This window comes from Abramis brama (genome assembly GCF_963993115.1).
Source record: "Abramis brama genome assembly, chromosome: 8".
NCBI lineage: Eukaryota > Metazoa > Chordata > Actinopteri > Cypriniformes > Leuciscidae > Abramis > Abramis brama.
The window spans coordinates 41,394,276-41,407,902 of NC_139970.1; the positions used below are offsets into that span (position 1 = coordinate 41,394,276).

At 34.2% G+C, this 13,627-nt stretch overlaps 2 protein-coding genes across 2 annotated transcripts in view; both read left to right on the top strand.

Annotated features, from left to right (window-relative positions):
* LOC311088622 (potassium voltage-gated channel subfamily H member 7) overlaps positions 1-7,465 on the top strand; it is a 108,093-nt gene extending 100,628 nt beyond the window's left edge. Inside the window, exons 15-16 of the mRNA XM_084122864.1 lie at positions 4,057-4,171; positions 6,700-7,465. Of these exons, the coding sequence (XP_083978990.1) occupies positions 4,057-4,171; positions 6,700-6,918 (334 nt within the window). The 3' untranslated portion in view covers positions 6,919-7,465. The remainder of the gene's footprint in view (positions 1-4,056; positions 4,172-6,699) is intronic.
* A 5,302-nt stretch (positions 7,466-12,767) lies between these two features.
* ifih1 (interferon induced with helicase C domain 1) overlaps positions 12,768-13,627 on the top strand; it is a 33,517-nt gene continuing 32,657 nt past the window's right edge. Inside the window, exon 1 of the mRNA XM_084122357.1 lies at positions 12,768-13,454. Within this exon, the coding sequence (XP_083978483.1) occupies positions 13,020-13,454 (435 nt within the window). The 5' untranslated portion in view covers positions 12,768-13,019. The remainder of the gene's footprint in view (positions 13,455-13,627) is intronic.

Genomic DNA, 13,627 nt, shown 5'->3' on the forward strand with positions numbered 1-13,627 from the left:
AAAATTAAAGCATTTTTTGACCTTTGATGCATGTAAACCTGTTGTAGGAGACCTGCAAAACAAAATTAGGAACCTTTAAAACAGCAGAATAGGGGCACTTTAAAATAAACATTGAAAAACATGTAGTGATGCATTGTCCACAATAAAAGCAGGAATGTGCATTATTCTTATTATTATTAAATAAGTGCATATTTTTATTTATTTAACCATTATGATGCAACACTATTACTGTAACTATAATAATTAAGTGATTTTTTATTAAAATGATTTAATACAATTTAATAATTTCATTAAATTAATAAAATATATGGAAAAATTATTCAAGCAAATATAAAATGACTTTCAATTTGTTTTGCATTCCTGTGCATGATTAAATAAATTTAAAAAAGTATCATGTTGATAACTTCCTTTAGTCACATATGTATATTTAAAGGTGCAGTAAGCGATTTCTGAAAAACACTGTTGAAAGTGGATCAGACCAAGCAGCACAACAAACATTTAGCCAGTCAGCAGTAGGGGGCGTGTCCACTTAATATGGGGGAGGAGAGAGAGTGAGCCAATCAGCAGTAGGGGGCGTGTCCACTCAAGCTGGGGGAGGAGAGAGTGAGCCTATCAGCAGTAGGGGGCGTGTCCACTCATGATGGGGGAGGAGAGAGAGTTAGCCAATCAGCAGTAAGGGGGCGTGTCCACTCATGATGGGTGAGGAGAGAGAGTGAGCCAATCAGCAGTAGGGGGCGTGTCCACTCAAGCTGGGGGAGGAGAGAGTGAGCCAGTCAGCAATAGGGGGCGTGTCCACTCATGAGTGAGAGAGTGAACAAGAGGGAGATCTGAAGAAAGACATTAGAAAGAGAGATGGCTGAGAGACATTACAAAAAAGAAAAGGTCAGAGGAATATCACTGGAAAAAGAAGGGTTATGATCAGACTGGAGCTTTAAGACCTGTATTAATAAAGCTTTGCATTATAAAAACATATGAAAAAAAAAAAAAAATCCACTCTTGCATTGCGTGTTTGTGCATTTTGGAGGCAGAGCAATGAAGGGAGATGTGTGTTTGTTTGGGTTGATTTCATATATCAACAGTGTTAAACAAGGATTCTCAGAAATTGCTTACTGCACCTTTAAGAAACATCTGAACTGCCCAAATACTGTTTGCATCTCTGAGAGGCGAGTGAGTCTTCCAGTACATTACACTATGTTTCCAGGGCATCTGTGCACTACAACAAATTACACTAACCACATGCACGCCTGTAATAAACATTACTAAACAAAACATTGCTTGTGGTTATCATTCACATGCACATGAAAATTAGCCTCAGCTGACAAAACAAGTTTAGATAACAACAGTTAAAACACACACACACAGAGACACACGCACACACATGCACACACACACACACACACACACACACACACACACACACACACACACACACTGACACTGAAGCAGCAGGGTGAGCAGAATCTCAGCAGGTGGTATTTTTAGCTGTAATACTGGCTTAGAGAGGAAGACAAAAATCCTGCATCAGCTGAGCTTCATATCACACATCTTAAAGCACAGAATCTGACGAGGCCTGACAAGTGCATGTACAGGACATATTTAACCACAAAATCTAACATCACATTCATATTAAAGACAATGAAGCCTGTTTTCAGCCATTACTAGTTCTTGCATTGTGACATTATATTCAGGCACATTTTCCTGAGGTTTTAATGGCATTGAAATTATAACAAATATATATATATATATAATAATATATATATACACACACACACATGTATGTATACATACTAGATATTAATATCGCATTACAATGCATTTTAATAATAATAATTCTATATTATTTTTTTACTTTTGTTTTTAAATTTTTCCAACATTTTTCCATATTTGATCGTATTACTATATATATACACGTGTATGTATGTGTGTGTGTGTGTGTGTGTGTGTGTGTGTATATATATATATATATATATATATATATATACACACACATGCATACACACATATACAGTATAGTAATACGATAAAATATGGCAAAAAAAAAAAAAAAAAATTAAAGCATCAGTACAGTAATGAGAATTTGGTGGTGAAATTGTGCTTAATAACCATGGAAATGTGAAAGTTTAAATTTCTTTATGCAAGTTTCTTTTTCTTTTTTTTTCGATGAAGTGAAATTACCTTGACTTGTTTTTGACAGTTTTTACAAGAGATTGAATGGAAAGTTTTCAGGGAAAATCTAGGCAGTCCATATGCTCACATACAAATACACATATGCTTATACGATGCATTTAAAACCGTTTGCATTTTTTACATTTAAAAGCCATTGTATAGATCACCTCTGTGAAGGCGTTTCATCTCTAATAGCTACATCTATATAACTGTATATAACTATGCACAATACTATAGATATAATAGATAGATAACTTGTTTTCTCAAGGTAACTAAAAAAAAAAAACTTTTGTCAAGATCAAGATCACAAGAAAAATAAATAAACAGAAAAATAATAATCCATGTCCACTGTGGTTTCAAATCTGTCATCAGTTTTGGATCTGTGTGGCGCAGCTATGAACTCTATGAACTCGAAATAGGATGCGGTCGGTATCTTGTAAATGTAATCCACGCTGTTTCTGCACACAAGATTGATTACAGCTTCAATTCCATGTAGAAAATCAACACTAACCATTCATTTTAGCTCAAGAACGCTAGTTTCGTTTCCACACATGTTTGAGTCTGAGTCCTGCACAGAAAGTGTTTTTGCGGTTTTGACTCTAAGAAAGCAGGGATCATCTTATTCCTTTGTTTTCTGCGAGCTCCAGTTAATGGCTCTCTGTTTTAATGACTAGGTGTGCCTTACACACGGATTAAACCTGCGCCGGCTCATTGAACACTCATATCACATATTATTAATGATACCCCCGTCCTCACGGTTCCCTCCGCACATGTCCATTACCTGGATGAAAAATGAACACGCCTCCTTTCTTCCAGCAATGTTAATAATGAACGCCACTGCTTCTGAAATGTTCATGAATGGCCAGATCATGGTTATCGAGGATTTATGTGTGAAGGAGCAGAAATTGTGTTGTATTAGGGTATCATAAATAACTTTCTCATCAAAGTTTAGCAGGTAAAGTGATAAACTGGAAGTAAGCATTCAGATGATCAGTGCAAGAACTCCCCCTGCTGTACAACAACAGTCAACGCCAACCAACTATAGACATTTGGTCATATGTTAAAGACTTTTCCTTTAATTGACCTGCTAAATGAAGACCTTACAGGATTAAAGACACTTTACTGCAATTATCTTCCATACAGCTGCTTTAAAACATTTTAAAAAGCACTATATAAATCAAATGTAATCCTTTTATCAATGTTTTCTTATTCAGACTAACTTATTTACAGCCTTTTCTCCTCTAAATCTAGGTTATTTTCAAAATTATTATTTTTTATGTAAAAGAAAAGTCTGATTTTTCCCCTTATAATAATAAATGTAAATAGGGACTGATGATGTAAAAAATGACAAAAACAAACACCATAGTTCATATGACTTGCATGCTTATAACATGTGAGAACCAGTAAAGCTCGATGTTACTGATGCCAAACCCAACATGTCTATAGGAACTATATTTAATGCAAGATTTTATAAAGTAATTACACACACACAGTCACACTCTCACACATACACACACTCTCACACACACTCACACTCTCTCTCTCACACACACACACATACACACACAAACACACTCTCACACAGACACACACTCTAACACACACTCACTCTCTCACACACACACACTCTCTAACACACACTCACTCTCTCTCTCACACACACACACACTCTCTAACACACACTCACTCTCTCTCTCTCACACACACACACACACACACACACACACACACACACACACTCTCTCTCTCACACACACACGCACACACACACACACACACACACACACACAGTTTCTGTTCCATGGAGTTCCACAAGAGTGACATGTGTTTGTCAGAACACAGAGCAGCTCCAGGTCAGTGTCGTGACAGCGCTCTGGTCTCTCTCACCAGGTTAGAGTCTCAGATGACGTCAGATATCCAGAGTGTCCTGACGCTGCTTCAGAGACAGACGTGTTTGGGCCCTCCGGCCTACAGCAGCATCACAGGTGATCCCGTCGCTGCACAGGTACACACTCACACCTGCAGGAACACAACCAAGCTGGGTCAGGAAAAACAATATCTCAAGCGCAACACGTTCGTTTTATACTTCATTTTAATTCTAGTTTAAGGTTTAGTGCTTTTATCCATTTCATTAATAATAAAAAAAAAAATCCTATTTATCTCTAATTTTATTTCAGTTTTAGTCATTTTAGTACTTGCCAAGGTAGCATTTCTAATTTTTATATTTTATTTAAGCTTTATGTAAATTGATAAACCATTTAAATAGTTAGAGTTTCATTTAACAACACTGAGCCCTACTAAACATCATGCATTTTGAAGATGGCTCATACTTGAGGTCTACAAGGCGTTTCTTGACATTCAATATAAATAATTTATTTTGGCAGGAACATATTGCACTGCATCTGAAGTATGCATTTGAATAATTTAAACATGATCAAAATTATTAATTAAAGCTAAATATAATACCATCTACTGTATATTTATAGTTAGACACTATAAATAATGGCAAAATAAGTATATGTTTTATGTTCTGAGCACTGAAAAGTGTGTTTACTGGCACATCCATATGTTATATCATGACACAGAGTCGCTCCAGACTGTGAGAAACAGGAGTGAGATCACATGATCAGTCGTAGAGCGCCACCTGCTGCAGACATTCATTATTTCTCATACATTTAACAACAGCCTGGGGTGATCTCTTACAGTCAGTGAGGACTATAGTGATGCTCAAAAGTTTACACACCCCTTGCAGAATCTGTGAATAATTTTAACAATATAAGAGGGATCATACAAAATGCATGTTATTTTTTTTATTTAGATTAAATGGCAATGAAAATAACCTATTAATTGTCATTTAAGTGAAATTACTGAACTTAAATATACGAGCTTGATAACAATGATCATTCTAGAAGAAAATTTCAGATGGCACTTAGAGGCTTTTGCATCTGAACTCTTCATATATGGGTGAATGACGGATAAGGATTTACAATGTGAAAAAAAATAAAACTGGCAAAAAATTCTAATTTTAGGACTTTCTATACTTATTAGAGTGTTGTGTATGTAATGCAATGATATATACACATTTCAAGAATGTAATTAACCTTTTTTTTGTGAATCAGATCTTTTTCCCCATGTAAATGTCATTCCTGGGTAACGTAATGAATTTTAAAATTAATTACATTTCTACCATTGTTGGCATATACAAATGTACTGATCACCATAATTGGAGCTCAAAAAACAATTAGTGCTCGGAAAACTACATTTTAATCACATTTAATATAATCAATTTGGGATTTCATATAGACATGGGCTCATTTTTGGCTACTGATAACTTAAAATTCAGAACCAAATAAAAAAAAAAGCTGGAAAATTTTAAAAAATGTTTTCCAATAAAGTAATTAAGACTTGTTTTATCATTAACTCAACAAAAAACAGAATTGTGTAATCTAACACACAAATATGGGTTAAATTAATTGCCTGTGTCATTGATAGCCGGAATGACATACTGCAATATTTTTCAGGATTACCATAAAAACCATCCTCAGTATCATTTTTCTTTCCAACACTCAAACTTGAAACAAAGTAAGAGACACTGACAAGTTGTAAATCTGTCAAATTATAATGCTTAATAAACAATGGCCAAGGGTATAGTCCAACACATTATACAGCTAAAACATTTAGGACCCTATTTTAACGATCTGAAACGCGAAACGCAAGTAACTTTGTGGGCGGCTCTCAATTTGTTTGGGGAAGGGAGAAACCCACCCAAATTAGCTTCGGTTAAACAGGCGTGTAATAATTTTGGTAAATGTGTCAGCTAGATTTATGCCTATTTTTTCACATCTTCATGGACACAACAATGATTTCCCTCATGTTGTAATATTTTCCTTGTAATTATATGGTTTGCGAAAATGAGAACTGCTGCGTCTGTGTAGATGAGAGAAGCAAAGTGTATGCGCGTTGTGCACACGCTACATTATGGCCAAGCATGCGCCCTTAAAATACCATCTGTGTAATAAGTGTATATATATAATTAAAATGTAAAAGGATGAATTCATGCTTAATAGTGCAGTTTCCATGTGTTATCATGTGTTAACTAAATATATAGTTATATATAATCTATATAACTATATATATATATATATATATATATATATAACTAAAATGTATGAGACTTCAAAGGATGAATTCATCCTTAATAGTGCAATTTCCATATATATATATATATATATATATATATATATATATATATATATATATATATATAATTTTAGTCTCATATAATCTCATACATTTTAGTTTTATATTATACAATTGAGGATGAATTCATCCTTTGAAGTCTCATACATTTTAGTTTTATATATATATATATATATATAATTTTAGTCTCATATAATCTCATACATTTTAGTTCAAACACCATGTGGATTAAGCCTAGACCTTTAATTGCAATAATGCAATTCTGAATGATGCAAAACAGAAATACATACCCAAAACGTCTATAAAAGTTGCTATAAATTCCTCTTTTTCCAGGAATTTTTGGCCATGGCAAACATCCATCCGAACCCCAAAGACTCTCCGTCAGGTCTCTCCACACAGGACTCCACTGCCATGTACAGTTTGATAAACAGCCAGACTCTTCCTCTGACACGAGAGCATTCGAAATCCCTTCTTCCCGTCCAGCCAGCGAGCGGATCTCTGGATCTCCACAGACCGGTCTCTGATCCGGAGCTCCTGAAGGACCAGCACTGACTCTCTCGTCCAGGACATCACACAGCTCTTCCACTGGAAGGACAAAGGACATTTTAAAACAGGCATTGGCCAAAACTTTCACACCAATGCAAGATTCTCCACTGGCACTCGCCTGTATTCTCTTCCTCTGTGATGTCACTTCCTTCTCCTGCGTTACGGAGGATATTTCGAACGGATTCGTGGACAACACTTCCATTTTCAGGAAGTACATCTCTCATAGACAGAGGGTCTTGGACATTTCCCACGTCCTCTGTGTTCTGCACACGTTTACACCGGTGTAAGACTCAGGATATTGATGGCAGTTCATGTATATCACACTCATTCTCTGGCAGAATTTATTACGTTTTATCATTATCAAATTCTAAATGATAATAATGTAATTTTGCACTTCCATTTGCAGAACTCTGTGAACTACGTACAGTGTGGTGCACTATTGAAAATTATTATTTTTTTAAACTTTTTTTTTTTTTTTTGCACTTTAAACAGTCTGTTATACAAAATATTTTTGACCAAAAAAAATATTCAGTTGATGATATTATAAAAAACAATGAAACATGTCCAACTGTAACAGACCAAACATGTAAAATAATATTAATATTATATATTATCTTTAGATTATAAATATAGGCCTATAATCACTTTATAAATTAAATTGGCAACACTTTACAATAAGGTTTTATTGTTTATCATTAGTTAACTACGTTAGTTAACATGAACTTACATGAAAAAAGCATTTATTAATCTTAGTTAATGTTAATTTCAACATTTACACATTATTCAAATCAAAAGCTGCATCTGTTAATATTATTTAACGGATCTGAGCTAACACGAACAGATGTATGTTTATCAACTTACATTAACAAAGATTAATAAACACTGTAAGAAATGTTTTGTTTAATGTAAATTAACAAACATTAACTGAGACCTTATTGTAAAGTGTTATCATTATATTACCAGTATAACAATTTGAGTGAAAAGTTAAATGGCAGCACAGATATAAATAATTATGTGAATTGTTATTCACTTATTAATTCAATGCATTATAATGTAAATTAATTTTACAATCATAGTTTCATATATACATTTTAAATTGAAAAGTTAAAAAGATTTTCAATATGTGCTCTCCGAGTTTTGGACCCCACTGCAGCAAAATATTGTTTGTTTGCAAACGTTTATGTTTCTGCAAATGGAATCTTAAGTAGCATCCATGTACATACATTATACCCCTCTATTAAAGGAAAAGAGACGCATGGCTGAAGGTTTGACCCGTTGCATGTTTACTGCAACATATTGGGAAGCAGGTTTATGTCGGCATGTCCCGGAGCTGATCACTGAATGCACTCCTCTTTAATCCACTCGGTTTATTTGCACATGGTCAGGCTAGCTCGAACCAAACTCCTCACGGCATAACACTATACTTTGCAAGCACTGGCGTACGAGACGGCGTCATTATGAGACGGTGAAATTCTGCCTAGATTTGCTTATCTAGGACTGTCTCTGCACTGCGAAACAAGTCATCTTAAAGGTGCTGGAAAACCATGCATATGCATTTTTAATGTTGCAAAATTCTATTTCCACTGGAATCATAATTGTGGAAAGTAATGAATCGTAAGCTATGTTTCCATTCAAAGTTGCAAACTTATGCACAAAATTGGAATATGGCATTAAAAATGTGCAGATATAGCAGCGTTTCAATCTCGTGTTCAAAAGAACTAAATCGTCACTTACTGGGAAATTGGCACAAATTAAAATATCTAGTAAAAATGGAAATTGCTGCATGCATCTATTTTCCTAAATGACAAAGCGCACGGACGAAACGCAATCAACGCTGTCATGTTATTTTGCATTCGGATGCTGGTGTTTGGGAACGCGATCATATGAGACGCTTCTGGAAGGTTATTATACCAAATCGTTCTGATGACAGACTTTGGCTCAGGCATTTCAGAATCAGCAGATCAACATTCGAGATGCTGCGATGCGATTGGTTCGCTGGTTAGCCCAGTTATCCAATCACATCCTCAGTTGAGGCAAAGTTTTTGTTGCGCTTTGAGGGATTTATTCTGTAAATCTGTTCCCATCATAGTTTATGCGCATGTCTTTTTATTGGATAAAGTTATCCGCCTGAATTTACAATTTATGCGCATCGTGGCGTTTTCATCCAGCGCTTCTTTTTTTTAATGCGATATCCCAAAATGTGCATAAAAAAGTTGGATGGAAACACAGCTATAGACACTCACAAGTTAAATGCTGATTCTTGTGCAAAACTGACTGAAAGATACTCAACTGATTGCAAAACGGCACTATATCATCTAAACATATGCGCAAAGATCGTAGCACAGCATAAACACAACAAATGTTATGTTTCATGTCCCTGCTCAAACGGTTTTGCAGTATGCCACTGTTTGCAAAGCACATGTTAGTTTAATATGTAGCTATGAATATATATATATGCATAATAGAATTATGTAGCCTACTTTTATCAACTTCTGGTCAAACGTTAAAGAATTAGTTCACCCCAAAATTAAAAATGATTATGATTTACTTTAGTTATATTAAAAAATATAATGGGAGTGACTGGTACCCAAAAAAGTGCATCCATCCATCCATCATAAAAGTAATCCATAACGACTCCAGGGGGTTAATAAAGGCCTTCTGAAGGGAAATATCCATATTTATAACTTTATAAACTGTAATAACTGACTTTATAAATGAATTAGACTTCCAGAAGCCAGTCATTTTAGTTTATAAAGTTATAAATATGGATATTTTTCTTCCATAAACCCATCTCTTCGCTTCAGAAGGCCTTTATTAACCCCCGAGTCGTATGGATCACTTTTATGATGGATGGATGCGATGTTTTGGGCTTCAAAATCTCTTCACTCTCATTATAAAGCTTGGAAAAGCCAGGATATTTTTTATATATAACTCTGATTGTGTTTGGCTGAAAGAAGAAAGTCATACAGTATACAACCTATGGATTGAGGGCAAGTAAATTATTGGGATAATTTTTATTTTTGAGTGAACTAACCCTTTCAAAGCTCCAATAATGTTATAATAATAATTAATAATTCATTACATTTATATAGCGCTTTTCTCGGCACTCAAATCGCTTTACATAGAAGGGGGAATCTCCTCAACCACCACCAATGTGCAGCATCCACTTGGATGATGCGACGGCAGCCATATTGCGCCAGAACGCCCACCACACACCACACATGTTGGCTTCATCAAGTCACTGGAAAATTTAAATCTTACAACAAAATCACTTTGTTTTCCAAAAATTTAGTCTAGAAAAGCTTTCTGTCATAAATTCTGTTAGCAATAATGATAAAACACTTGGGCTGTGTCCAAAATCGCATACTTCCCTACTACATAGTAGGCATTAAAATAGTATTTTACAAAAAAAAAAAGTATGTCCGAATTCACAGTACTCATAAAAGAGTCGAAAAGTAGCCGGATATTTCCGGATAAATTCTGAAGTGTGCATACGATGGAGACTTTACTATCCCATGAGGCCACGGGAGAGGATTTGTGAATGGATTTGTCACATGATAATGACATCATGATGAATGTAGTACGTCCGGATCACATTCATACTATATAGAACACACATTTGTAGCAGTCGTGAAGTATTTATTCATAAGTACCTTATTTTGCGATTTGGGACGCGGCCTGGATCTTTACACTCATGCTTCTTGTCACACCCACCTCTAAAAGGTTCATTTATCTTGCAAAGATTGTAATATTGTAATCTGAGAGGGGATTTTTTGCATCTGTTTCTTTTTCCGTAATGTTAGTTTATAACTTAACATATGTATTTATACATACCCTGTTTTTGTTTTTTTTGTTTTTCATGTGCAATAAACGCTTTCTTAAATTACTGTTTAAATTTCTATCAAGACTTTGCAGCTTGATTTGAGCTATTTTATGTACAGTATGTTTATTTTTATATGTGACTGTCAAACACTGTACTTTGGATTAAAAGCAAACAGTTAGCAAACATCTAGTAAATTGCACATCAGCATGTAAAATTAAGAATCATGACACCCAAGCAAATATTAAATCTGCAGATACATGCTTATTATCTGCACTTTATTTTAAAATAAAGACTCCATGCCCTTATAATTAACGTTACCAACCTCTGCATGAGTGTGAATGTGTTTTGAGCGCTGGTAGTGTGCGAATGTGTGTACGTGTCTGTCTTTATTTTTTTATTTATTAATTTAATTTTGTTTGTATGTGTCCTAAGCATAATAATCATATTTTAAAGGCCACCAGAAGCAGAGATGGCTTTTTATTATTATTATTTGGGAATATATTTAATACGGTTAATAACCCTGCAAACGTTTGCACGTAACACTTTCACTTTTTATCCCAGCTTTTCACTTGCACTGAGTTGTTTTTTATAGTTTGCACTGTATAGTTTGTACACCACAATACTCTACAGGTGTTTTGAATATGTCTGTTATTATAAGATTTATTATATTTGATGAAATTGCTTTAGGCAATTACTTTTGACTAACTGTACTGTACAAAAAGCATATAAATAAAAGGAACGTATATCAGTTTTGTTGAGTCGAACTGTAATTTTTAAGAGAAAAGCACTGAAGTATAAAATCAGAACACATGATAACCATGATTGCAATAGAGCATTACTCTTGTAGCACATACTAAAATAAATATTTCATTTCCATTCATTTATTTAACAAGTAACCTGTAATGAGCATGAGACAGTCAGCCGGTCACTAGGGCAAATTATACCATTATTATTAATACTTAAACTAAAAATATAAAAATAAAAGCTAATTCTAAGTTTTAGTCATTTTGTTATTTACAAAATAAAGCTTTTATACCATTATTATTAACATTTAGAATTATCATTTATTTTTAGTATAAGTAATTTTGTTGTGTGCTTTTGTCATTTTTATTCGTTTTTTTGTTTTGTTTTTGTAATTTTAGTACTTAAACTTCAAGTTATTTTAGTTCAGTTAGTTGCCAAGCAACATATTTCAGCCTTTAAATTAGCAAATATAGTTCTAGTAGCCTAAACAATAACACAAATGAGCTGTGAAATGCCCTGATCAATGAGGTTATTGTTTGATTTTGACCGAACATTGAATTTATTGTTGTATACTTTATAATGTCTTTCCATTCCAAATCATTTAACACAATTATACAAATAAACATTCTTTAAAGTTGTAACATTTTTTTCTCAGTAATTGTTCCTTTTTTTCTTCTACTTTCCCTTTAATTTTTTCATTTTTATCTTTTGTGATAATCAACACATAATAAAACAATAACCAAGAACATAATTAGATACTTTAACATGTCAAAAAAGTAAAAAAAAAAACAAATAAAAATAATCATTAAATTAAATTAAAAATAATGTAATTAAAAGTTAACATTAAGATATATACCAAACTCATAATAAATAATTCAAATAATATTATTTAAACATCAAATAATAATAATCAATAGTAAATAAATAAAATAATAAATAGATACATTAAAAAAATACTTTAAATTGAGCAGATTCATGAATCTAATAATAATCCCTGCTTAGCCTAATTACAATTAACCCCTCTATACTTTCAAGATTTTTAACACATACTTTTTTTGTACTATAACAAAATCAATATTCAAAATGCTATTATATTATATTATATTATATTATATTATATTATATTATATTATATTATATTATATTATATTATATTAATGTTACCGGTTTGGCATAAGGGATTCTGTCGACATCTAGTGTTTATTATTTTCATCTAGTAGCCTAGTGGTTATTCAAGTTTGCAGAAAAATTGTATACACAATTTTTCAATGCCCGCAAAGCATTTTTTATTCTAAAATATATATTCATGAAAATAAATAAAGAGAGAACATAATTATTTATATCTCGTGGTTTTAAATAACGTTGATATTTTTAGCAACACATCTGACTGATTACGTTTGTAAACCAGGACAAGAAACGAAACCGAAAGTCACCGAGTCCTGGGAAGTAAACCCGGATTCGTCGGCTTGTAGTAATCGGTGAACTGGCAGAACTTCTGGCAGAACATTTTTCGGCGATATCTCATCTAGTCTGATCAAATATGAGCATTGATCAGGACGTCGAGACGCGCCATATTCTGGACTGTTTCAGAGACAGACTGAAGCGGATCATCCAGGTCGAGCCACTTCTGGATCAGCTGCATTTCCTCGAACAGGATCGAAGGGACAAAATAAGAGCCAAGTTACGCGCGGACGGGGACATAAGCGCCGCAACACTTCTGATCGACGAAATTATTCAAACACAACACGACAAGGGATGGTCGAGAGAGCTGATCACCGCACTGGAGACTGCTGGATGCACGAACGCGGTGAATTACGTGCTGAACAGCCCACCGGACCCGACCGAAGAGGCCGAGAACGACAGCTGTGTCCGCCTCATCGATCTCATGCATCTGACCCTGGTCAACATGAAGACCGGAGACGTGTGCGCGCACTGCTGCTCTCTGGAGCTCCTGACGCGCGAGGACCAGGAGAATGTGAGTGACCGAACCTCAGACATCACACTAGAGCAGGGGCTCGTGAGGAGGAACTACAGGGGGTTTGTCAATTGATGAAAAATTCTAATTAAATAAAGAAGTAAAATTTAAATAAATAAATAAATAAACAAATACATTTGAAATAAAAACAATCAATCATAAAAGTCCCTGCA